General features: G+C 44.9%; 1 protein-coding gene across 2 annotated transcripts in view; it reads right to left on the reverse strand.

Annotated features, from left to right (window-relative positions):
• Positions 1 to 26,656, reverse strand: part of LOC119946426 (plasminogen-like) — a 67,828-nt gene extending 41,172 nt beyond the window's left edge. For both annotated transcript variants that reach the window (XM_038767731.1, XM_038767723.1), the window contains exons 1-4: positions 26,549 to 26,656; positions 18,287 to 18,422; positions 11,887 to 11,993; positions 6,335 to 6,449 (exon numbers count right to left, since the gene is read on the reverse strand). In XM_038767731.1, the coding sequence (XP_038623659.1) occupies positions 6,335 to 6,449; positions 11,887 to 11,993; positions 18,287 to 18,422; positions 26,549 to 26,597 (407 nt within the window). In that variant the 5' untranslated portion in view covers positions 26,598 to 26,656. The remainder of the gene's footprint in view (positions 1 to 6,334; positions 6,450 to 11,886; positions 11,994 to 18,286; positions 18,423 to 26,548) is intronic.
• Between the last annotated feature and the right edge of the window lie 1,230 nt (positions 26,657 to 27,886).

Genomic DNA, 27,886 nt, shown 5'->3' on the forward strand with positions numbered 1-27,886 from the left:
ATCCATTAGGTCACACTGCTTGTCATTTGGGGAAGGAGTGTGGCTTGGTGGAAAGATCACGGGCTTTGGAGTCAGAAGGCAGGGGTTCGAATCCCGGTTCCACCAATTGTCAGCTGTGTGACTTTAGGCAAGTCACTTCAATCAATCAATCAATCAATCAATCGTATTTATTGAGCGCTTACTATGTGCAGAGCACTGTACTAAGCGCTTGGGAAGTACAAATTGGCAACACATAGAGACAGTCCCTACCCAACAGTGGGCTCACAGTCTAAAAGGGGGAGGCAGAGAACAAAGGCAAACATACCAAAAAAATAAAATAAATAGGATAGAAATGTACAAGTAAAATAAATAAATAAATAAATAGAGTAATAAATATGTACAACCATATATACATATATACAGGTGCTGTGGGGAAGGGAAGGAGGTAAGATGAGGGGATGGAGAGGGGGACGAGGGGGAGAGGAAGGAAGGGGCTTCCTCTTCTGGGAAGGAAGGGACTTCACTTCTCTGGACCTCAGTTCCCTAATCTGTACAATGGGGTGAAGATTGTGAGCCCCCCATGGGACAACCTGATCACCTTGTAACCTCCCCAGCACTTAGAACACTGCTTTGCACATAGTAAGCGCTTAATAAATGCCATTATTATTATTATTATCATCATTTATTGAGTGCTCATGTATTAAATGCTTACTATGTACAGAGCACTGTCCAAGGGGGCCTGGGAAAGTACAGTACAAAAAAGCTGTTAGACACAAATCCTGTTCACAAGCAAACTCACCACACCACACAGCCTTTATGTACATATTTTTTATACTGTACTGTTTTCTCTACCCTCAATTACCTCATCTATAAAATGGGGATTGAGGCTGTGAGCCCCTCGTGGGACAGGGACCGTGTCCATTGTGATTTGCCTATCTCCACCCCAGCGCTTAGTACAGTGCCTGGCTCATAGTAAGCCCTTAACAAATACCACAATTATTATTATTATTCTGTCATTCAAAAAAGACGCTCTCCAAGATAAAAAGCTTGTCTCCTGCAGTCAATGCTCACTGGGCACTGGTCAATTAGGAAGTGCCTTTTGTCAGAGCACATGGAAAGTTCAGTTGGAAGGGTGCAGTCTTGGCTTCCATTCCCTGTACTCACTAGGCTGCTTTCAATCAATCAATCAATTGTATTTATTGAGCGCTTACTGTGTGCAGAGCACTGTACTAAGCGCTTGGGAAGTACAAGTTGGCAACATATAGAGACAGTCCCTACCCAACAGTGGGCTCACAGTCTAGAAGGGGGAGACAGACAACAAAACCAAACATATCGGGAAAGTAGCTTCCCTTTTCTAGCCCTCAGTTTCCTCTTTTATCTAATGAGGCTGCTATTGTCCACCTGCTACCTGCCTGTTGGAGCCTCACTGATGACTCAGTGAGAGCAGCGCTTAGAACAGCGCTCCGCACATAGTAAGCGCTTAACAAATGCCATCATTATTATTATTCAGCACCATCCTGCTGGGAGATGGGATGGGGGCTGGAGATTCATTCATTCAGTCGTATTTATTGAGCGCTTACTGTGTGCCGAGCACTGTACTAGAAGTACAAGCTGGCAACGTATATGGTTTGGGGGCAGGCGAGGGGAGATGGGGGCAACCAGTGGAAACTGAGGCATGAAGCCTAGTGGGAAGCCATCGCACCAGGAGACAACTGGCACTGAGACAAGTGGCAGAAGGCAGGATCAGCTGGTGATCCCTGCTTGGGGGGGTGGGGGTTTTCAGCCGGACACAGGGACGGCCGCGGTGGCGGCTTCTGTCCCCATCCCGAGGCCTGACTCCTTCCTGGTCTGCCAGAACGGACCCCGGATGCATCCCGAAAGTCCCACCCTGAATCCGCCCCAGTATGCCCCGAAGGCCCTGGATCTCTCCCCGGCGGTAGCAGAGTCTCGTCTCATCGGGCAAGCAAGCACTGGGTAAGTTGAGCGATCATCACTGGTGCTATCTTTTCCCAAGCGCTTAGTACAGTGCTCTGCACACAGTAAGCGCTCAATAAATATGATTGATGATGAGGGGTAACCACCGGGCAGAGCTTAGAAGGCTGAGCGCTGGAAACGGAACTGGAACTCCCCTGCTAATTCAGTTGTATTTTCTCCTAGTCACTTGGTACAGTGCTGTGCGTATAGTAAGCACTCAATAAATACCACTGATTGATTAATCGATTGATATCCACTAGGCAGAGCATTCGAAACAGAACCGGAATGCCCCTGCTAATTCAGTTGTAGTGTACTCTCCCACATGCTTAGTACGGTGTTCTGTGTAGTAAGTGCTCAATAAATACCGTTGATTGATGGTTTGATTGATGGAACGTGGCTCAGTGGAAAGAGTGAGGGCTTGGGAGTCAGAGGTCATGGGTTCGAATCCCGGCTCCGCCACTTGTCAGCTGTGTGACCTTGGGCAAGCCACTTAACTTCCCTGTGCCTCAGTTACCTCATCTGTAAAATGGGGATTAAGACTGTGAGCCCCAAGTGGGACAACCTGTTCACCTTGTAGCCCCCCCCCCAGCGCTTAGAACAGCGCTTTGCATACAGTAAGCGCTTAACAAATACCACCATTATTATTATTATAAAAGCCTGGGCACTCAATAATGGAAGGGCCTGCTAATTCTGCTGCCCTGTAGTCTCCCAAACACTCAGCACAATGTTTTGCACATAGTAAGTGCTCATTAAATCCCATTGATTGACTGAAACTCACCATAACTGAAATTCACAGAGATCACAGCTTTTTGTCCCCTTTTCCACCTGTCCATCTGCACAACTCTTTTTTTAAAACAAAATTTCTTTTGTCTTCCTGGTTCTGGGTTCTCCCTCCCTGAAACCCCGAGGCCCACAGGGATTCCCCTCCCCCTGCTCCCTATTTAATGATAATAATAACAATAATAATGGCATTTGTTAAGCGCTTACTATGTGCAGAGCACTGTTCTAAGCGCTGGGGGGATATAACGTGATCAGGTTGTCCCACGTGGGGCTCACAGTCAATCCCCATTTTACAGATGAGGTAACTAAGGCTCAGAGAAGTTAAGTGACTCGCCCAAGTTCACACAGCAGACATGTAGTGGAGCCGGGATTCGAACCCATGACCTCTGACTCCAAAGCCCGGGCTCTTTCCACTGAGCCACGCTATTTCCCAATCAATCAGTCAATGGTATTTACTGAGTGCTTACTGTGGGCAGAGCACTGTACTATGCACTCAAGAGGGTGCAGGCAAGTTGATAGATCCGTTCCCTGACCTCAGTGAGCTTCCAGTGACTCTAGTCCAATTTTTCAGCTGGGTCAGGTCTCACCTGAATCCCACGTGGAACAGGAACCTGTTGTCCTAATATTTAGCCCAGTGCTTACCACGGTGAATCACACATAGTTTTAGACTGTGAGCCCACTGTTGGGTAGGGACTGTCTCTATATGTTGCCAATTTGTACTTCCCAAGCGCTTAGTACATTGCTCTGCACACAGTAAGCGCTCAATAAATACGATTGATGATGGCTTAATAATAATAACAGTGATATCTGTTAAGGGCTCTCTATGTGCAGGGCAGATGGAGGATAATCCGGTCCCACATGGGACTCACAGTCAAAGGAGGAGAGCAGGTATTGAATCCCCATTCTGCAGATGAGGGAACTGAGGCACAGAGAAGTTAGGCGACTCGCCCAAGGTCACACAGGGGTAAGTGGCAGAGCCGGGAATAGAGGCCAGGATCTTCAACTCCCAGGCTTGTGCTCTTTCCGTTAGGCCACACTACTTCACAAATGCCATTACTATTGCTCTTAATAACAGCAGCATGGGCTGTGGTTGAAGTCTAGTCCCAGTTCTACACTGGTCCTATTATGTGACCTTGGGTAAGTCACTTCTCTTCCCTATGCCTCAATTTCCTCACCTGTAGATTGGGGACAATAAAATAGATTGAGAACGGACAGGAACCCTGATCTCATAACTCTATATGGAACCCATCACTTATTCATTGTCATATTTATTGAGAGCTTACTGTGTACAGAGCACTCAATCAATCACATTTATTGAGCACTTACTATGTGCAGAGCACTGTACTAAGTGCTCAGGAGAGTACAATATAACAGTTGGTAGACACATTCCCTGCCTAGAATAAGCATAGCATTTATAATAATAATAATAATGGCATTTATTAAGCGTTTACTATGTGCAAAGCACCGTTCTAAGCGCTGGGGAGGTTACAAGGAGAACAGGTTGTCCCACGGGGGGCTCACAGTCTTCATCCCCATTTTACAGATGAGGGAACTGAGGCCCAGAGAAGTGAAGTGACTTGCCCGAAGTCACACAGCTGACAAGTGGCAGAGCCGGGATTCGAACCCATGACCTCTGACTCCAAAACCCGGGCTCTTTCCACTGAGCCACGCTGCTTCTCTATGCCATTTATAATATGCCATTTATGGCATATTAAGCACATAATAATAATGTTACCAACGATCAATCAGTGTCATTTGAGTGCTTATGGTGTGTGGAGCACTGTTACTAAGTAAGCACTTGAGAAGCAGAGTGGCTCAGTGGAAAGAGCCCGGGCTTGGGAGTCAGAGGTCACGGGTTCTAATCCCGGCTCCGCCACTTGTCAGCTGTGTGACTTTGGGCTAGTCACTTAACTTCTCTGGGCCTCAGTTCCCTCATCTGTAAAATGGGGATTATGACTGTGAGCCCCACGTGGGACAACCTGATCACCTTGTATCCCCCCCAGCGCTTAGAACAGTGCTTCGCACATAGTAAGCACTTAACAAATGCCAGCATTATTATTTTCTAGACTGTGAGCCCGTTGTTGGGTAGGGACTGTCTCTACAGGTTGCCAACTTGTGCTTCCCAAGCGCTTAGTACAGTGCTCTGAATACAGTAAGCGCTCAATAAATACGATTGAATGAATGAATGCTCAAGAGAGTACAATATAACAGAGTTGGTAGACACGTTCCCTGCCCACAATAAGCATAGCATTTTGGGCATATTTTAATAATGTTACCAACTATCAATCAGTGTCATTTGAGTGCTTATGGTGTGCAGAGCACTATACTAAGTAAGCACTTGTACAGATTTTTTTCCTCCTTCTTTTCAGTCGCTCCCACTTAGTGTCTGTCCCTTCAGGCACAAAGCATATGTGGAAGAAGGGTGATTTTTAGGGTCTATATTGTCCAGCTTTCAGCCTTTGTTATTCCCCAAAAGACCAAAAACATCACCAAAGATGATAAAACCTGTGGCCGGTTCTCTGCACTTGGTTTCTATATTCTTTAGGTTTTGATGTTGAGTGAAGGAGTGAATGAGTGTCCCTTTTGACAAACCTATTTTAGACTTGATTCAGTGCAAAAACAGCCAGCAAGAGTGCTCCCCTGTCCCCCACTTCCTCCTTCTCCTGTCACCAAGTTACTGCCAAATAATTTCTCAGAGTTACATCTACATTGGAAATCTGTCTAAAAACGATGCACTAGTTTGTAAGCCCCTTGAAAGCAGGGATTGGGTCTAACTATAATTGTGATATTTGTTAGGTGCTTACTCTATCAGGCACTGTACTAAGCGTTGAGGTAGACACAAGAAAATCAGCTCCCATGTGGGCTAACGGTCTAAGTAGGAGGGAGACTAGGTATTGAAAAATCTCCATTTTGTAGATAGAGACCCAGATTAGTTAAGTGACTTGCCTAAGCATTTTTTGCTTGTTTTATGGTATTTGCTAAGCACTCATTATGCATCAGGCACTGTAATAAGTGGTGGGGTGCGTACAATCTAACCAGGTTAGGCACAGTCCAGTGTCCCACATGGGACTCGCAGTCTTAATCCACATTTTTTAAAATGAGGGACCTGAGGCCCAGAGAAGTTAGGTGACTTGCCCAAGGTCACACAGCAGACAAGTGGATTAGAACCATGTCCTTTCGACTTCCAGACCTGTGCTTTTTCCACTAGGCCATGTAATTGTACTCTCCCTAGTGCTTAGTGCAGGGTCCTGCCCACAATAATAATCACTCAGTAAATGCCACTGACTGACTGATGAAGGAAAAGATGGAAAGGAGGAGACAATCGTTTTCTGCCCATAGCTTTGAACTGTAAATGCTTCATTCATTCACTGGTACTTATGTTGCCAACTTGTACTTCCCAAGCGCTTAATACAGTGCTCTGCACACAGCAAGCGCTCAATAAATACGGTTGAATGAATGGAGTGCTTACTGTGTACTAAGCACTTGGGAGAGTACAATACTACAATAAACAGGCATATTCCCTGCCCACAACGGGCTTACAGTCTAGAGAAGGGCCCATGGCCGTTATCAGTTGGCGCATCTGAGGAAGAAGGTGCAATACTTAGGTACGTGAGGCGAGAGAGCAGTCCACTTCTGACAGGTGACACCAGCCTTGGTCTTCGACACGGTTCCTCGGTAGCTTTCGCCATTGCCGATTTTACACTCTGAAAGATATACTGGAAGGAAATAAACATTTGAGTCACGCCATGCCGTCCACAACGAGAGAGCCAGTAACGGAAATGTATCGGCCACTTAATCGTACTAACTGACTAGAGAGTGAGTGAGAGCCTAGTGCAAACTTCTCTGGGCCTCAGTTCCCTCATCTGCAAAATGGGGATTCAATACATATTTTCCCTGTCTCTTAGACCATGAGCTTCATGTCGACCTGATTTTCTTGCGTCGACTCCCTTTTGCGTTGCCGTCTTGCTCCCTTTATTCATTCATTCATTTTTGTTAGTATGTTTGGTTTTGTTCTCTGTCTCCCCCTTTTAGACTGTGAGCCCACTGTTGGGTAGGGACTGTCTCTATATGTTGCCAATTTGTTCTTCCCAAGAGCTTAGTACAGTGCTCTGCACATAGTTAGCGCCCAATAAATACGATTGATGATGATGATGATGATGATGATTCCCCCTCTGAGCCCTTGGCACTTGTGTATATATCCGTAATTTATTTATTTATATTAATGTCTGTCTCCTCTTCTAGACTGTGAACTTGTCGGGGGGAGGGAATGTGTCTGTTCATTGTTTTATTGTACTCTCCCAAGCGTTTGGTACAGTGCTTTGCACACAGTAAGCATGACTGAATGAATGAAGCTCAGTGCTTAGTACAGTGCTTCCCTCTTTCCTAACCCATGACTCCCCTCTGAATCATGAATAACTGTAAGTTCCCTGTAGGAACTCTTAGTACGTAGATCGGTGCTTGACGCATAGTAAGTGCTGAACAAATATCATAACCATAATTCTGTTATATTATACTATCCTTGGCTCTTAATATTTAATCATCATCAATTGTATTTATTGAGCGCTTATTTAGACTGTGAGCCCACTGTTGGGTAGCGACTGTCTCTATATGTTGCCAACTTGTACTTCCCAAGTGCTTAGTACAGTGCTCTGCACGCAGTAAACGCTCAATAAATACGATTGATTGATTGATTAATATAGTGCTCTGCACACAGTAAGCTCTCAATAAGTACCATTGTTTGGTTTGATACGCCAAGATGCATCACAGGGACTTGAGTAGGTCGAGAGCATCTTTAGGAGAGCTTTTCTGAATCCATGGATCCAGTAGGAGGACGAGGAAGAGAGGATAGAGAGAAGGGAGAGGAGTAGCATTCAGAGACCATCTGGGCCTAGTGGAAAGAGCATGGGCCGACTTGTCTGCCGAGGATGTTGGGCAACTGACAACTTCTCTGTTCCTTAGTTTCCTCCTCTGAGAAATGGGAATTCAGTACCTGTCTTCCTCAGACTGTGAGTCCCCCAGGTGGGGCAGGGCCTGTGTCTGCCCTGTCTTGGCTTGGTACAGAGTTGAGCACTTCAAAGATACAATATGCGTAAAAAATTGGTGTGGTTTGCAGTTCAAAGCTCTTAGAAAGTTCAGAATAACAAAGTGACAGGCCCATAAGGAGCTTACGCTCTAAGAGGGGAGACAAACATAACCTTCCCCTCCCCACCGCACCTGTATATATGTTTGTACAGATTTATTACTCTATTTTACTTGTACATATTTACTATTCTATTTATTTTATTTTGTTAATATGTTTTGTTGTCTGTCTCCCCCTTCTAGACTGTGAGCCCGCTGTTGGGTAGGGACCGTCTCTATATGGTGCCAACTTGTACTTCCCAAGCGCTTAGTACAGTGCTCTGCACACAGTAAGCACTCAGTCAATATGATTGAATGAATTAATGAATGACCATCTCTATATGTTGCCAACTTGTACTTCCCAAGTGCTTAGTACAGTGCTCTGCACACAGTAAGCGCTCAATAAATACGATTGAATGAATGAATGAATGGGACTTTTTATGGTATTTGTTAAGTACTTGCTATGTGACAGATACTGGGGTAGATGCAAGCTAATTAGCTTGAACCGAGTCCATGTCCCACATGGGAATCAGTGTCTTAATCCCCATTTTACAGTTGAGGTTATTGAGGCACAGAGAAGTGACTTGTCCAAGGTCACACAGCAGACAAGAGGAAGAGCTGGGTTTAGAACCCAGGTCTTTCTGACCCCGGGCCCATGTTCTCTCTGCTAGGCCTTGCTGCTTTCATCATCATCATCATCAATCATATTTATTGAGCGCTTACTATGTGCAGAGCACTGTACTAAGCGCTTGGGAAGTACAAATTGGCAACATATAGAGACAGTCCCTACCCAACAGTGGGCTCACAGTCTAAAAGGGGGAGACAGAGAACAAACCAAACATACTAACCAAATAAAATAAATAGAATAGATATGTACAAATAAAATAAATAAATAAATAGAGTAATAAATATGTACAAACATATATACATATATACAGGTGCTGTGGGGAAGGGAATGAGGTAAGATGGGGGGGATGGAGAGAGGGACGAAGGGGAGAGGAAGGAAGGGGCTCAGTCTGGGAAGGCCTCCTGCTTTCTCTAGACTTCCCAAGAGTTAGGTCAGATTTAAGTGTTCTAAAGTCTTGGGAGATGTAGGCAAGGAGATATACTCACACAAGTTGGAACCAACGCCTGTGGCTATCAAAACCCAGGGCAGAGAGGCCCAGAACTGGCCCAAATAGGTTGCCAAACCCGACATGGCCTGCACTTGCAGACTGGAACCAGTCCACCAAGCCCTCCTGAGACTGGTCTGTCCCCCAACCCTTACCCCCACCAGAATGGACCAATAACTGTGCAGTTAATAATAATAATGGTATTTGTTAAGCGCTTACTATGTGCAAATCACTGTTCTAAGCGCTGGGGGGATACAAGGTGATCAGGTTGTCCAATGGGGGGGCTCACAGTTTTAATCTCCATTTTACAGATGAGGGAACTGAGGCCCAGAGAAGTTAAGTGACTTGCCCACAGTCACACAGCTGACAATTGACGGAGCTGGGATTTGAACCCCTGACCTGTGACTTCAAAGCCCGGGCTCTTTCCACTGAGCCACGCTGCTTCTCTACCCCCATCCTAGGACATGCACCAGATATTATCATTTCTTGTTTAGCACTGGCTGTGTGCAGAGCACTGTATTAAAGTGCTTGGGAGAGTACAATACAACAGAATTGATAGATACAGTGCCTGCCCACAGTTAGCTTCCAGTCTAGAAAATCCTATTTACTCGGCAATCAAGAGCAGCATCTGCCCAAAAGTATCTCTAATACTACACTGGACAATTCACATGGTGTGATTTGTGCGGGGTTATAACAGATATGATTTGGTGGTTAATTATAGGGCTTTAAACATTGGGTTTAAACCAGAACAGCGCTTGGCACATAGTAAGCGCTGAACAAATACCATCATTATTAAGCATTCTGATAAAAATGTCAAATTATTTAGGGTTAATGTTGGCATTTGTTTTTATGATTCCCTTAAAAAAAGGTGTCCTCAAACCTCAAAAGGTCCTCCTCAAGTCCCTTGTCCCCCCCCCCGCCTCCCTCATCCCTTAATCCTAATGGCTCTTTGTGGTCAGGGAATGTGTCTGTTATATTGTACTCTCCCAAGTGCTTAGCAGAGTGTCCCGTACACAATAAGCACTCAATAACTATGATTGACTGACTGGCTGACTAGTGACCTGGCCACCGACTTTACTGAGGAAATTGAAACAGTTATGATCTCCCCTGCCCTCTCCAGTCCTTCCCTCCTCCTGCCCCTTCTTCAACTCTCCCATCTTTCCCAGAAGTATCTCAAGAGGAGACCTCCTGTCTTCTCTTAAAATCCATCCCCTCCACCTGCTCATCCGACCCCATCCCTGAGCACGTTATCTAAGCACTTGCCTCTTCCCTTTTTCTTTCCCTAACCTCCATCTTCAATTGTTCACTCTACAATGGCTTCCCCACTGCTTTCAAACATGCTCATGTCTCCCCTATTCTAAAAAAAAAACCAAACCTCCCTTGACCCCACGGTTTCCTCCAGTTATCACCCCACCTTCCGCCCACTATTCCTCTCCAAACTCCTTGAGCAAGTTGTCTACACCACCTGTCTCAAATTCCTCTCCTCCAGTTCTCTCCTAGACCCCCTCCAATCTAGCTTCTGCTATCTTCATTCCACGGAAACTGCCCTCTCTAAGGTGACCAGTGATCTCCTTCTTGCCAAATCCAATGGCATCTACTCCATCCTAATCCTCCTCGACCTCTCAGCCGCCTTCAACATTGCTGACCACCCTCTTTTCCTGGAAACATTAGCAACCTTGGCTTCACTGACACTGTCCTCTCCTGGTTTTGAGCCCCATGTGAGACAGGGCCTGTGTCCCACCTGATTAACTTGTATCTACCCCAGTGCTTGGAACAGGGCTTGGCACATAGTAGACGCTTAACAAGTAGACCCCGTTATTGGGTAGGGACCGTCTCTATATGTTGCCAGCTTGCACTTCCCAAGCAGTGCTCTGCACACAGTAAGCACTCAATAAATACGACTGAATGAATGAATAATTGTTATCATTACTATAAAGGAAAGCAACCCATCAGAACTACCATATCTGAAACAATTTCCAACCTGGCTTTGTCTTTTTCCCAGCCTACTTTTTCACTTGTTTTGAACTCTGCTTGAATTTGCCGCTTTGTTAGATTTGTGATATTTGTTAATCACTTAACTGTGTGTTTGTTTTCATGGTAGACTGTAGATTTCTTGATCTCTACCAACTGTACTGTACTCTCCGTAGTAGTGCTTAGTACAGTGCTCTGCACAGAGTAAGCGCTCAGTAAAAACCACTGGTTGTTTCACTCACTGGTGGTGTGCCCAGATAGAGCTAGTTTCCCTCAGGTCCTAAATGTAACTCAGAGACTGATTCCAAAATAGAGAATACCTGTGTAAAAGGACATGCAAGGGATTTCAACCCTGACTTCCCTTTCAAAGTGCTCCTTTTTGAGAATCACAAAAAGCTGGTATTTTCTCCGTATCCATTTGCTAAGGCCACCCTTTAGCACATTCCACGGCTTGTAATGGGTAAAGGAATGTGATTTTTCCCCTCTTCTGGTAAAGTCATCCAAAGTTTTCAAGAAGTACCCAGTCAATCAAGCAGTCATATTTATTGAGCACTTACTATGTGCAGAACACGGTACTAGGAGCACTTGGGAGAGTACAAGGGAAGCAGCGTGGCTCAGTGAAAAGAGCAAGGGCTTGGAAGTCAGAGGTCATGAGTTCTAATTCTGGCTCTGCCACTTAGCTGTGTGACTTTGGGCAAGTCACTTAACTTCTCTGGGCCTCAGTTATCTCATCTGTAAAATGGGGATTAAGACCGTGAGCCCCACGTGGGACAACCTGATCGCTTGGTATCTACCCTAGCGCTTCGAACAGTGCTTGGCGCATAGTAAGCGCTTAACAAATACCATCATCATCATTATTATTATTACAAATATCAAGTACCCCCTGACAAATCCTATGTTCTTTGTTCTGGTAAGTTTTTGTGGGTAATGAAAGATCAAAATAGGTATGTACTTTTTTTCTCATACAAAATGACATCTCTCTTCCTGATGATGGTTGAAGTCCTGTGGTTTTCAGCCATTGTTTCACATTGCTGGTCTTCACTTTTGATCTGGAAGGACCTGGGGAAATTAAGTGAAAAGAAGGAGGTTTTTTTGTTTGTTTTAGATACACAACTACTTTTATATGCACTTAAAATGCTTCCATAATAATGAGCGTATTTAATAATAATAATAATAGCATTTGTTAAGCGCTTACTATGTGCAAAGCACTGTCCTAAGTGCTGGGCACTGTTATTAAGCACTCGGCGAAGCACTGGGGTAGGTACAAGATAATCAGATAAGACACCATCCCTATCCCATAAGAGGCTTACAGTCTGAGTCCAAAGTGTTGATATCACTTCCCCACTTTACATAGGAGGAAACTAAGGCATAGTAGGGTTTAATCAATCAATTGTATTTATTTAGTATTTGTTTAATGACTTAAAGGTCACATGGGGGAAGGCAGTAGCAGAGCTGGGATTAGAACCCAGGCCACACTGCCCCTCTGAGATAGCCACCCTATATATCAATGGGATATGTATATATAGCTGTAGTGCCTGGCACATAGCAAGCGCTTAACAAATGCCACAATAAAATAGTTGTCCCTACAGAGGATGCAGATTATTCGCCTTTACATATTTGGCCAAATCCAGTCCCCTTTATGAACACAGGAAAAGCCTCCAGGACCAGGGGGAAGCTTCTGCTGTTTGCAGAGACTGGTGGAGTTCATTCAGTCATTCATTCAATCGTGTTTATTGAGCAGAGCACTGTATTAAGCGCTTGGGAAGTACAAGTCGGCAACATCTAGAGACAGTCCCTACCCAACAATGGGCTCACAGTCTAGAAGGGGGGAGACAGACAACAGAACAAAACATGTGGACAGGTGTCGTCAGAACAAAGAGAATTAAAGCTAATTGTACGTTCTCAACAAAATAAATAGAATAGTAAATGTGTACTAGTAAAATAGAGTCATAAATCTGTACAAACATATATACAGGTGCTGTGGGGAGGGGAAGGAGGTAGGGCGGGGCGGGATGGGGAGTTTTAATTCTGCCTCAGCCTCTGGCTGAGGAGAGTCACACCGTTTAGGAGTGCCGACTCCAGGGAGGATCTGGCAGTGGCTGTCTCTTGGCCTCAAGCAAGAAATGGTCATTCCAAACCCTGCCCGCCCTGGCCTCAGACCAGAAAACGGCATTGGGTAGGGACCGTCTCTATATGTTGCCAACTTGTACTTCCTAAGCACTTAGTACAGTGCTCTGCACACAGTAAGCGCTCAATAAATACAACTGATGATGATGATCTTTCCTCTCATTATCTGTTTCCTCTGTGTGTGATCCCTTTTAACTGTTCCTCGGACTATGGGGTTGGGAGCCAATATAACCTCCTCTTTGATTGTGTGTGCTTGTGTGTGTGTGTGTACCACCCTGGTTTTAGGTGTGTACAGATTCATATTTCATTTATTTCTAATAATGTCTATCTCCCCCTCTAGATGTAGAGACTGTGAGCCCACTCTTTTAGACTGTGAGCTCACTGTTGGGTAGGGACCGTCTCTATATGTTGCCAACCTGTACTTCCCAAGCGCTTAGTACAGTGCTCTGCACACAGTAAGCGCTCAATAAATACGATTGAATGAATGAATGTAAACTCGTTGTGGGCCGGGAATGTGTCCTTTTATTGTTACGTTGTACTCTTCCAAGCACTTAGTACAGTGACCTGAACACAGTAAGCGCTCAATAAATTTAACCAAATGAGTGAACGAATGGCTTCAGATCAGGAAATGGCATCTTTCCTCACTTTCTCTGTTACCCGCCTCTGCCCTCTGTGTATGACCTCCTTGATCTGATTCTCTGATCATGAGTGTGTGCGCAAATATATCCTCTTTTTGACTGTGTGTGTTCACCACCCTCCTTTTCCATGTGTGCATATCCTTAATTCATTTATTGATAATAATGTTTATCTCCCCTTCTAGATGGTAAGTTCTTTGTGGGCAGACCTACCTACCAATTCTACTGTATCGTACTTTCCCAAGCGCTTAGTACATACAGTGCTCTGCACACAGTAAGTGCTCATTTGATCATTTGGGTATATGTGTCCACCTCTCTGAGTGTGTGTGTATATGTGTACATATACCTCTCTGGTTTCCAGCGTGGGTGTGCATGCCAAACTAGCTCTCTTCCTCCCTTCAAAGCCCTACTGAGAGCTCACCTCCTCCAGGAGGCCTTCCAAGACTGAGCCCCCTTTTTCCTCTCCTCCTCCCCATCCGCCCCGCCCTACCTCCTTCCCCTCCCCGCAGCACTTGTATATATTTGTACAGATTTATTACTCTATTTATTTTCCTTATACATATGTACTACTCTATTTTGTTAATGATGTGCATATAGCTATAATTCTACTTATTCTGACCGCTTTGACACCTGTCTACGTGTTTTGTTTTGTTGTCTGTCTCCCCCTTCTAGATTTTGAGCCCGTTGTTGGGTAGGGACTGTCTCTATATGTTGCCGACTTGTACTTCCCAAGCGCTTAGTACAGTGCTCTGCACACAGTAAGCGCTCAATAAATACGATTGAATGAATGAATGAATCATCACAGGCTGTAACCCTCACAGGTGCAAACCAGACAGGCTCATCTACATAAAGGAGATCCATGAATGTTCCCCTCCCTGACTCTGTTTGTGTGTGTGTGCCCGCCCCTGATTTAATCAATCAATCAATCGTATTTATTGAGCGCTTACTGTGTGCAGAGCACTGTACTAAGCACTTGGGAAGTACAAGTTGGCAACATATAGAGACAGTCCCTACCCAACAGTGGGCTCACAGTCTAGAAGACTGTGGCTCTACATGGCTCTACATGTTCCGCCCCCCCATGCACATATTCAGTTTGTAACTTAATCACGTCGCGTCTACCTTCACAGCATTGCTTAAATCTGCCTTTTCCTCTCCATCCAAACTGCTGCCACGCTGCTCCGAACACTTATCCTGTCCCTCCTTGATCACTTCATCAGCCTCTTCACTGACTTTCCAGTCTCCTTCCTTTTTTTTATGGCATTTATTAAGCGCTTACTATAAGCACTGTTCTAATAATAATAATAATAATAATAATAATGACATTTGTTAAGGGCTTACCATGTGCTAAGCGCTGGGGAGGATACAAGGTGATCAGGTTGTCCCACGGGGGGCTCACAGTCTTAACCCCCATTTTACAGATGCGGGAACTGAGCCCAGAGAAGTGACTTGGCCAAGGTCACACAGCTGACAGTTGGCAGAGCTGGGATTTGAACCCGTGACCTCTGACTCTGAAACCCGTGCTCTTTCCACTGAGCCACGCTGCTTCCCCCTCCAGTCCATATTTCACTCTGCTGCCCAGGTCATTTGTCTACAAAATCAATCAGGCCGCGTTTCCCCGCTTCTCGAGACCCTCCAGGGGTTGCCCACCTACCTCTGCATCAAACAGAAACTCCTCACCCTTAGCTTTAAAGCACTCAATCACCTTGCTTCCTCCTATCTGACCTCAATGATTTCCTTCTACAACCCAGCACGTTCACTTGACTCCTCCAGCAAACAACTTACTTACTGACCTCCTCTGTGCTACTACACTTATTCCTTGTCCACATTCTCACTCTGCCCCTCTGTGCCCCTCACACATCCTCTGGAACTCCCCCTTCACGTCCCACGGACCACCACTCTCCCCACTTTCCAAGCCGTTTTAAAAATCCCATCTCCTCCAAGAAGCTTTCCCCGACTAAGCCCTCATTTCCCTACTCCCTCTCCATTCTGCATCACCTGTGCATTTGGATTTATAGTAATAATAATAATAATAATGATAATTTTGGTATCTGTTAAGCGCTTACTATGTGCCAAGCACTGTTCTAAGCACTGGGGAGGTTACAAGGTGATCAGGTTGTCCCACGGGGGACTCACAGTCTTAATCCCCATTTTACAGATGAGGTAACTGAGGCCCAGAGAAGTTAAGTGACTTGTCCAAAGTCACACAGCTGACAATTGGCGGAGCCGGGATTTGAAACCATGACCCCTGACTCCCAAGCCCGTGCTCTTTCCACTGAGCCACGCTGCTTCTCTGGATTTATACCCGCGTCTTACCTCCTTCCCTTCCCCACAGCACCTGTATATATGTATATATGTTTGTACATATTTATTACTCTATTTATTTATTTTACTTGTGCATATCTATTCTATTTATTTTATTTTGTTAGTATGTTTGGTTTTGTTCTCTGTCTCCCCCTTTTAGACTGTGAGCCCACCGTTGGGTAGGGACTGTCTCTATATGTTGCCAACTTGTCCTTCCCAAGCGCTTAGTACAGTGCTCTGCACACAGTAAGCGCTCAATAAATACGATTGATTGATTAATAAGAATGATGGCATTTATTAAGCACTTACTAATTGCAAAGCCCTGTTCTAAGCGCTGGGGAGGTTACAAGGTGATCAGGTTGTCCCACGTGGGGCTCACAGTCTTAATCCCCATTTTACAGATGAGGGAACTGAGGCCCAGAGAAGTGAAGTGACTTGCCCAAAGTCACACGCTGACAGTTGGCGGAGCCGGGATTTGAACCCATTCATTCGTTCAATCGTATTTATTGAGCGCTTACTGTGTGCAGAGCACTGTACTAAGCGCTTGGGAAGTACAAGTTGGCAACATATAGAGACGGTCCCTACCCAACAGCGGGCTCACAGTCTAGAAGGGGGAGACAATCAATCAATCAATCAATCAATCGTATTTATTGAGCGCTTACTGTGTGCAGAGCACTGTACTAACCCATGACCTCTGACTCCCAAGCCTGTGTTCTTTCCACTGAGCCAGCTTGCCATTCACCCCACCCTCACCTTAAATACATATCTGTACTTATTTACAGATTTGAGACTCTATTGTAATTTATTTCAGGGTCCATCTCCTCCTCTGGACTTTAAGTTCATTGTGGAGAGGAAACGTGTCTACCAACTCTGTTGTACTCTCCCAAGAGCTTAGTTTGGTGCTCTGCACAGAGTAAATGCTCAATAAATATGACGGATGGATGGATATTGTCTCCATGCCAGGCGGTATCTCAGATATCTGCCATTTGCCATTCATGTTGGTGCTCACAGTGGAAAGAGCAGGGATCTAGGAGACAGAAGGACCTGGGTTCTAATCCACTTCATTTCCCCATGCCCTAGATGCCTCGTCTGCAAAATTCATTCATTGTCATATTTATTGAATGGTTACTCTGTGCAGAGAGCACTGTACTAAGTGCTTGGGAAAGTACAATGCATCAATAAAGAGTGACAATCGCTGCCCACATCGAGCTCACAGTCTAGAGTAGGGAAACAGTCTAGAAGTAGGGATTAGGACTGGGATGCCCATGTGAGACAGGGACTGTGCCCATCCCCATTGGGTTGTACCCTACCCTAGCAAATAGTAAGCACTTTAAGAAATGAAATTTAAGGAAAAAAAAAATTGTGACCAACAGTAGAAACCAGAGAGCAATTTTCACATGCCAACAGTGCAAGCTCATCAAGGGCAGGGAACATGTTTACTGAATCTGTTGTACTCCCCCAAGTGCTTTGCAGTGCTCGGCACATAGCACCCATTAAATAAGACTGACTGATTAACTTGCTACCCGTTGTTTTTCCACCTCCAGATGTGGAAAGTCATGAGGCTGACAATATCATTTTTGAACATGAAAGGTAAGTGCAGATTGTAGGCCTAAATACGGTGTGCTAGCTTTGAAAAAAATGCAATGCCTCCCACCCAAACCACATTCTTTCAAAGAGAAACAAGCCTTAGTTTAGTAGAAAATGTTTGAATTTTCAGAGAGTTGTTCAAATATGCAGCACTGTGGTACTTTTGATGCTTTTTTAAAATGAAATTGTCTTGACCTTGATCATTCCAAACACTGGTTCCCTCTGCTTTCTTCTTTCTCTAGACCCACATTTAAGACCAGTCCTCTAGATATGTATATATGTTTTATACATATTTATTACTCTCTTTATTTATTTTACTTGTACATATCTATTCTATTTATTTTATTTTGTTAGTATGTTTGGTTTGGTTCTCTGTCTCCCCCTTTTAGACTGTGAGCCCACTGCTGGGTAGGGACTGTCTCTACATGTTGCCAACTTGTACTTCCCAAGCGCTTAGTACAGTGCTCTGCACACAGTAAGTGCTCAATAAATATGATCGATGATGATGTTGACTGTGGGCAGGGAGTGCGTTTATTGTTGTACTCTTCTCAGCGCTTAGTACATTGCTGTGCAGACCATAAGTGCTCAGTAAATATGATTGACGGACTGGTTGACCAAAGCAATTCTGGGTGCAGCCTTCTAGAGAACAGGAAAGCCGGACAAGACATCCATTCTGCCTGGGGGCCCCGAGAAAGATTTTACCTGCACTGAAAAGCGGTTTCTTCATCACATTTCTTTGCGCATTCTTCCTCCCCAGTCACCGTATATTGCTTGCTCAGCTGACTTTGGAGCCAAGCTCCCTTTGTACTCTCATAGTCATCAAGGAGTTCTCCCCGCCCTAAATGAGGAGAAAAAGCGAGGAGAGGGATTGGAAAACCCAAAATGGCATCAGCAACCTTGTTGGCATCAGAAATCGCACTTTCTTTTTGACACCCATGTTTAAAAACCCCAAAACGGTAGGCCTGTTGATGTCATAAATCCCATCTTCTTCTTGAGACCCTTTTTTATGGTATTTGTTATGCGCTAAGCTCTGGGGTAGATAGAAGACAGGTTGGACACAGTCCCCGTCCCACATGGGGCGCACAGTCTTAATCCCCGTTTTACAGATAGGGTGACTGAGGCACAGAGAAGTTAAATGATTTGCCCGAGATCACGCAGCGGACAAGTGGCGGAGCCGGGACTAGAACCCAGGCCCCGTGCTCTTTCCACTAGGCCATGCTGCTTTTCTTACATTGTACTCTTTCTCTTGCAATGTGCTATCCCAAGTGCTTAATACAGAGCTCTGCACGTAGTAAGTGCTCAGTAAATCCTGTTGAATGATTAATCCCCGGCAATGTTGATTTTTTTTCTTTTTTATATGAGGCTGGACAACCAGAAACGTTTCTGAGCAGAGTGCAGGGTTCCTGTGGTAGGCTCTGGTAGGTTAATAGTGGTAATTTATAATTATAGTTGGGGGAAACAACCAAGTACATAAGTGCTGTGGGTGGAGAACGCGGGTTGAGTAGCTAATTCCTTAGGGGATGAGGGTCCATATGCTTCGCCAATGCAGTATGGGGAAAAATTAGTAACCTCTGCAGGGGTTCCATGATTTGGTAAGTTCATGCCGTCCCTCGTGCCTGGAACGAGGAGAAGCAGCGTGGCTCAGTGGAAAGAGCCCGGGCTTTGGAGTCGGAGGTCGTGGGTTCAAATCCCGGCTCCACCAACTGTCGGCTGTGTGACTTTGGGCAAGTCACTCTACTTCTCTGTGCCTCGGTTCCCTCATCTGTAAAAATGGGGATGAAGACTGTGAGCCCCCCCGTGGGACAACCTGATCACCTTGTAATCTCCCCAGCGCTTAGAACAGTGCACATAGTAAGCGCTTAATAAATGCCATCGTCATTATTATTATTATTATTATTAACTGCGTATCCTACGGAGCACTGCTCTCCCCATCTTCGTAGCGTGGCTTGGATAGATCTCAGGCTTGGGAGGCAGAAGGACCTGGGTTCTAATCCTGCCTCCACCACTTCATCAATCGTATTTATTGAGCGCTTACTGTGTGCTGAGCACTGTACTAAGCGCTTGGGAAGTACAAATTGGCAACATATAGAGACAGTCCCTACCCAACAGTGGGCTCACAGTCTAAAAGGGGGGGACAGAGAACAAAACCAAACATACTAACAAAATAAAATAAATAGATGTGTACAAGTAAAATAAATAAATAAATAAATAGAGTAATAAATACGTACAAACATATATACATATATACAGGTGCTGTGGGGAAGGGAAGGAGGTAAGATGGGGGGGGATGGAGAGGGGGACGAGGGGGGCCACTTGTCTGCTGTGTGACCCTGGGCTAGTCACTGCACTTTTCTGGGCCTCAGTTGCTTCAGCTGTAAAATGAAGATTGAGAGTGGGAGCCCCATGTGGGACAGGGACTGTGTCCAATCTGATTAACTTGTATCTATCCCAGCCCTTAGAGGAGTTCTTGGCACATATTAAGCGCTTAACTAGTACCATAATTATAATAGTTATTCTGGAATCACATAGCCTCCAGAAAACCTTCTGGAGGTTTTCCCCATCCTGCATCAGCGAAGCATGTGGGCCCTCATCCCCTAAATAATTAGATACTCGTTTTACCCTTTCTACCCACAGCACTTTTGTACATGGTTGTCTTCCCCATCTATAGTGAATTTTCTTTATTATAGAACTATTATTAATTTATAATTCATAATTTTATAGCCTCCACTAGTCTTTAAGCTCCTGGAGAGCAGGGATTGAATTGCACTGTCCCAAGGCACTTAGTAAAGTGTTCTACACAGAGTATGTGCTCCATAAATACTATTGATTGATTAACTGATATTCTACCCAGTTATGACTTTATGTACTTTAGAGAAGCAGCGTGGCTCAGTGGAAAGAGCACGGGCTTTGGAGTCAGGGGTCATGGGTTCAAATCCCGGCTCCGTCACTTGTCAGCTGTGTGACTGGGGCAAGTCACATAACTTCTCTGTGCCTCAGTTACCTCATCTGTAAAATGGGGATTAAGACTGTGAGCCCCCCCGTGGACAACCTGCTCACCTTGTAACCTCCCCAGTGCTTAGAACAGTGCTTTGCACATAGTAACTGCTTAATAAATGCCATTATTATTATTATTTGTTCCCTATTACATTGCTCTAATGCTTACTTCTACTGTTCCATCGGTGTTATTTATTGAGCACTTACCGTGCTTGGGAGGTTACAGTAAAACAGTGTTGGTAGACACGCTCGCTGCCCACAAAGAGCTTATAGTCTAGAGACTGATGAATAACCAGCTAGATAATTTCTAAAAACTGTAAACAAGGAATGTTCCCTTGGCTGAAAGTAGCAATATGTTTTTCATCTAAGTGAATGAATTAACTTCAGGGCGGTCATCTAAAATATCAATTTTAAAGGAATTTACCTTCCCAGGATGATTCTGTGGTACTTTTCTGTCTCTATAGAAACAGCAGCAGCGGGGTTATCATCAAATGAGGTACTAACGAAGTTTTATACTATAAAAATAGTACAGGCTACACTTCATTTCTTCCAATGCTTTTCAAAAATCTTATTGCCTTTGTAAATACCAGATCTCAAGGCATGCTGCTCTTGAGTTTTGAAGCAGCATAACCTAGTGGATAGAGCATGGGCCACAGAGTCAGAAGGATCTGGGTTCTAATCCTGGCTCCACCATAGACTGTAAGCCCACTGTTGGGTAGGGACCGTCTCTATATGTTGCCAACTTGTACTTCCCAAGCGCTTAGTACAGTGCTCTGCAGACAGTAAGCGCTCATAAATACGATTGAATGAATGAATGTCTGTTGTGTGACCTTGGGCATGACACTTAACTTCTCTGGGTCTCAGTGATGTCATCTGTAAAATGGAACTTAAGACTGTGAGCCCCCTGTGAGACAAGGACTGTGTCCAACCCGATTTGCTTGTATCCACTCCAGCACTTTGAACAGTGGCACATAGTAAGGGCTTAACAGATATCATTATGGTTATTATTATTATTGTTATTTACAGAGAAGTTAAAAATTAGCGGCATAGAGTCTGATCTGTCCTTCAAAGTGGGGGACGGGGCAGAATCTCGTCCACTCCCCAGAATAGAGGACTGAGCTAAGGAATTTGGGGGTCAGATTGTTCTTCTTTAGAAAGGGGTAAGACAATTCCCAGGAGATAAGAATTGGACTCTCGCTTTTGAATCAATTTTATCCTGCTTGTTGGGTGGCCAGAGTTCTTCAGATTAAAGATTTGCCTTTGTAAAGAATTCAGCCATTTCTCTGAGATACCACCTATGGTGTGGGTAGCTGTGGAGCCCAGTGGGGTGGAGAGAAGGGAAGAGAATGAGGGAGGAGAAGGAAGGGGAGGGAAAGGGGGAGCAGTATGGAGAAGATGCCTCAGCTCCCAAGAATCTTCTGGGAAAAGGGAATTCTTCATCCTAGAGTGAAACTCATCAGGCAGACTGAGGCCCATAATGGGGGCTATGGGGAAGCTCTGGCCTCATGTCAGAAATAAAAATTCTGGAAATTGGTTATTTTACAAACTGCAGCTTCTAGCCGTGTGTTACTTGAAGCCACTGAAGTGAGCCCCAGACATTTGCCCTGGTGATCATTTCCTTAATCTGACTCCAAAGCCCCTAGAAGAAGACTTGGCCTAGTTGATTTTCAGAGATTTTCCTCTCCCCTCTTTCTATTTTCCACCTTGGCTCTGCTCTTCACTGTCACTAGTTCATCTTGTTGCCTTGAGCTAAAACAGACTTGCGCGAAATATTGCATAAGACGTTAAATCAGTTTATTTACTGGTTCGCCCTCCCTCTTAGACTGTGAACCCCTTGTAGGACAGGGACTGCGTTTGGTTTGCTTATATTAAATCTATCCCAGCGCCTAGCACCATGTTTGGCATAATAATAATAATAATGGCATTTATTAAGCGCTTACTATGTGCAAAGCACTGTTCTAAGCACTGGGGAGGTTACAAGGTGATCAGGTTGTCCCACGGGGGGCTCACAGTCTTAATCCCCATTTTCCAGATGAGGTAACTGAGGCACAGAGAAGTTAAGTGACTTGCCCCAAGTCACACAGCTGACATTTGACGGAGCCGGGATTTGAACCCATGACCTCTGACTCCAAAGCCCTGCTTTTTCCACTGAGCCACGCTGCTTGAAATAAGCACTTAATTATCATCATCAATCGTATTTATTGAGCGCTTACTGTGTGCAGAGCACTGTACTAAGCGCTTGGGAAGCACAAGTTGGCAACATATAGAGACAGTCCCTACCCAACAGTGGGCTCACAGTCTAAAAGATACCACAATTATTAATTATTTATACAATATATAATTTATAATTATACAATTATAATGATTATTATAATTATTATAATTATACCGCAGTTACTACAGCTATTGTTCTTCTGTCGAGCTGCGGTACTGACTTCAAACAGAATGGGAGAGGAAGGGCAATTTTTCCCTGCTTCGGGGTGGCCAAATTTCAAGAAGGGGGGCCTGAACCCCTAAAATTTAAAAGAATGTTTCCAGCTCTGGTCTTCGAAGTGTGAATACCCATCAGTAAGGATGAGCTCCAGGATGCTGGCCCCCGGACATTCTCCCCATAAATCAATAAATTATTTAGATTTAGAACTCATAAACTTTCTCCCCATAAATCAATAAATCATTTAGATTTAGAACTCATAAACTTTAGATATGACGTAATTCAGATGTACTGCAAAACTAGGCAGGTTTAGCTGAAGACCCCCTCCCCTTCCCCCTAGCTAGTGTGTGAGACCCTGAGAGAGGGCGTAGGCCTAAATTATTATTATTAGTAGCAGTAGAAATAATAATAATAATGGTATTTGTTAAGTACCGACTATGTACTAAGCACTGGAGTGGATACAAGCAAAGCAGATTCGACACAGTCTGCCCTAAATAGGGCTCACGGCCTTTATCCCCATTTTGTAGAGGAGGTTACTGAGGCACAGCGAAGAGAAGTGACTTGCCCAAGGTCACACAGCAGGCAAGTGGTGGAGGCAGAATTAGAATCCAGGTCCTTCGGATTCCCAGGCCCGTGCTCTATCTCCTAGGTCATGCAGAGCAGGAAGCTGGGAATCAGGGGACCAAACTTTCCCTTGTAGCTCTGCCACTGCCTGGCTGGGCCGTCTCGGGCAGGTAGAGTCTGTACCTCCATGTTCTCCTCTGTAAAATGGGAATTTTAATCCTTTCCTTACAGAAGAAAATGGGACAGTTGATGTGCAAATACCTAGGAAGAATAAAAGCAAATATTGCTGAAATGTAACTACAGTACAACTCCCTTCTAATGCAACTATTTGTAAAATGAATAGTCTCCCAGGAACCATAATCACTACTTTGTGGTCAAAATCTTCTCTTTTCTCTTCACGGTGTCTCTGGATACCACACAATTGTTGGTTGGGATAAAAAGAAAACTCAGTTCTGTATCTTGCCGCAATACCTTAGAGAATATTCTGTTTAATAATGATAATAATGATGATGGCATTTGTTAAGCGCTTACTATGTGCAAAGCACTGTTCCAAGCGCTGGGGGGGATACAAGGTGATCAGGTTGCCCCAGGTGGGGCTCACAGTCTTCATCCCATTTTACAGATGAGGTAACTGAGGCACAGAGAAGTTAAGTGGCTTGCCCAAGGTCACACAGCTGACAAGTGGCAGAGCTGGGATTCGAACCCATGACCTCTGACTCCCAAGCCCGAGCTCTTTCCACTGAGCCACGCTGCTTCTCCGTGAAAATAATGTCAAGGTTACAGGTTTGTGAGATAGGGAGGATAGTGGTATTGTCTACAGTGATGGGCAAGGCAGGGGGAGGGCAGCGTTTTGGTGGAAATATAAGAATTTCTGTTTCAGCCATGTTTAGTTTATTATTATGATTGTTGTTGATAATAAACAATTAATACTAATAATTAATACTTAATTAATAATTAATTAATGATAATTAATAATACATAATTAATTAATACTAATTAATAAATAATTTACTTTGTTTTATGATGATCATTTTGGTAGCATTGTTAATGATACCAAAGCAGCATAGCCTAGTGGATAGAGCCCCAGCCTGGGAATCAAAAGGACCTGGGTTCTAAGCCTGGCTCTGCCACTCGTCTGCTCTGTGACCTTGGGCAAGTCACTTCACTTCTCTGGGCCTCAGTTCCCTCATCTGTAAAATGGGGGCTAAGACTGTGAGTGAGATTTGGGACAGGGACTGTGTATAGCGTGATTAATTTGTATCTACCCCAGGGCTTAGTACAGTGCCTGGCACATAGAAAGTGCTTAACAAATACCATGGTTATTATTATTATCATTATTATTATTAATACTGTGAGGCTTTGAAATATGAAAATATGAGATGGATAGGAACCAAATCTCAGATCATCTTTGTTTGCTAAATCCTTTTACATTCATCTTTAGTAAAAGCCGGATGGTTCACCAGATTTCGTTCTAACCCACTCAACAATTGCTAATGGCCCGGAGCAATTAATAAGGTAAAAAGCCCAATGAATCTGGCAGGTCAATAATAATAATAGCATTTATTAAGCGCTTACTATGTGCAAAGCACTGTTCTAAGCGCTGGGGAGGTTACAAGGTGATCAGGTTGTCCCACGGGGGGGCTCACAGTCTTAATCCCCATTTTACAGATGAGGTCACTGAGGCCCAGAGAAGTGAAGTGACTTGCCCAAAGTCACACAGCTGACAACTGGCAGAGCTGGGATTCGAACCCATGACCTCTGACTCCAGAGCCCGTGCTCTTTCCACTGAGCCACGCTGCTTCTCTGGTCAAGGAACCAGACCTTGAAGAGAGAGAAACTGAGAACTAGCCAGGGTGACCCACCCACCATGAGGGGGACTGATAGGAATAATAATAATTATGGCACTTGTTAAGCGCTTCCTACGAGCCAAGCACTATACTAAGCGCCGGGGTAGATACAAGTTAATCAGGTTGGGCACAGTCCCTGCCCTACTTGAGGCTCACATATGGCTCAGTGGCAAGAGCACAGGCTTTGGAGTCAGTGGTCATGGGTTCAAATCCCCACCCCACCAATTGTCAGCTGTGTGACTTTGGGCAAGTCACTTCACTTCTCTGTGCCTCAGTTCCCTCATCTGTAAAATGGGGATGAAGACTGTGAGCCCCCCGTGGGACAACCTGATCACCTTGTAACCTCCCCAGCGCTTAGAACAGTGCTTAGCACATAGTAAGAGCTTAGTAATTCCTTCTAGACTGTGAGCCCGCTGTTGGGTAGGGACTGTCTCTATATGTTGCCAACTTGTGCTTCCCAAGCGCTTCGTACAGTGCTCTGCACACAGTAGGCGCTTAATAAATACGATTGAATGAATTGAATGAATGAATAAATGCCATTATTATTATTATTAATCCCCATTTTACATTTGAGGTGACTGAGGCACAGAGAAGTTAAGTGACTTGACCTAGGTCACACAGTACATTCGAGGTAACTGAGGCACAGAGAAGCGAAGTGACTTGCCCTAGGTCACACAGCAGACATGTAACAGAAGCGGGATTAGAACCCAGGTCCTTCTGACTCTCAGGCCTGGGCTCTATCCAGTAATCCACATTGCTTCCATTTGAAGTCAACATTAAAGAGCGTGGACATTGAAGGAATATTCATTCTGGTTCCCCTTATGTCTCCCATAGCCAGCCCGGATCCATACTGTCCTTAGGGTGGAATGGAAAACCACCCTGAAATGGGCTGCTCAGCTTGGGCCAATTTCAAATGCTAAAATTAAAAAAAAAATAAGATTCCCGTTGGAAAAAACCTCCTCCTCCTCCAAAACCATCGTGCTGACCATCGGTCCTGCAGAATCCAGAGGCCTTAGGGATTCTGCGGTCTCACCACATCCAACCCTCCCTGTTCCAACCAACTTCTTAGCAAAAACCTCAGCCGCGCAATGAGATGCTCTGAGAAAATGTAACACGGGAAAGTCTTACCTGTGTTAAGGAATAAAAGAAACAGGAAGGCGATGTTCCTGGGACCCATTTTGGGGTGAACTGGGAGGGAGCGGGAGGCTGGTATCCCAGAGTCCCCCAAGTTTTATGGACTCCACGAAGGGGAAATAGAGGGTCCGCAAACAGGGCAGTCAAATTGAGTTAATGATTCTCCCCGAAACCCCCCACACTGGGCTGCCCTGCTCAAACATTACCTTGACTAGGGAATCTTTCAACATGTTTGATTCCGGTATTTGTATTAGATACCGGGAAGTGGGCAATGCATTCTGTCATCCCCCCGCTCCGAAGGGGCACGGGGACTTGAAAACACACCCGCTCTGCCCATTCTAGACCTCGGGTTACTGAGGTGAAGCCTGCAAATTGGCCATTAGAAGGTTCCCCCATTTTTCCCAACGCGATAGATATTGGCGGCCAGGTCGGAGAAGCCCCCTCTGAGCCAGACAGAAGCTCCTGCCTCTCCTAGCCGGAATGACGACGGCATTTATTAAGCGCTTACTATGTGCCAAGCGCTGTTTTAAGCGCTGGAAGACAGCTCCCATGGTTGGTATCGGTTTTGCGAACACGACCATCAGTTTGGTAATATTAACTCTTGTTAGGGTGAATGCCAGCGACTTCCCGAATTAGTTTACCAGAGAAAATAATTTCCACCCTTCATTCCACCCCTTATCATCATCATCAATTGTATTCATTGAGCGCTTACTGTGTGCAGAGCACTGTACTAAGCGCTTGGGAAGTACAAGTTGGCAACATATACAGTCCCTACCCAACAGTGGGCTCACAGTCTAAAAGGGGGGATAATAATGTTGGCATTTATTAAGCGCTTACTATGTGCCAAGCACTGTTCTAAGCGCTGGGGTAGATACAAGGTAATCAGGTTGTCCCACGTGGGGCTCACAGTCTTCATCCCCATTTGACAGAGGAGGGGACTGAGGCCCAGAGAAGTGAAGCGACTTGCCCAAAGTCACACAGCTGACAAGTGGCGGAGTCGGGATTTGAACCCATGACCTCTGACTCCAAAGCCCGGGCTCTTTCCACTGAGCCACGCTGCTTCCCTTAGTCTGCCTGTATCTGTGTCTGGTCAATGTATCAAACTCAGATTCCTAGGTTTGGGTCCCCTGTTAAGAATGCAAGCTCCTTGGGGGCAGGGAATGTGTAACTTGGTTATTCCCCCTGTGGTATTGGTAAAGCACCTACTATGTGCCAGGCACTGTACTAAGCCATGGAATAAAAACAAGTTAATCAGGTGGACACAGTCCCTGACCTACATAGGGCTCCCAATCTCAATCCCCATTTTACAAAGGAGGTAACTGAGGCACAGAG

This window comes from Tachyglossus aculeatus, chromosome 2 (genome assembly GCF_015852505.1).
Source record: "Tachyglossus aculeatus isolate mTacAcu1 chromosome 2, mTacAcu1.pri, whole genome shotgun sequence".
NCBI lineage: Eukaryota > Metazoa > Chordata > Mammalia > Monotremata > Tachyglossidae > Tachyglossus > Tachyglossus aculeatus.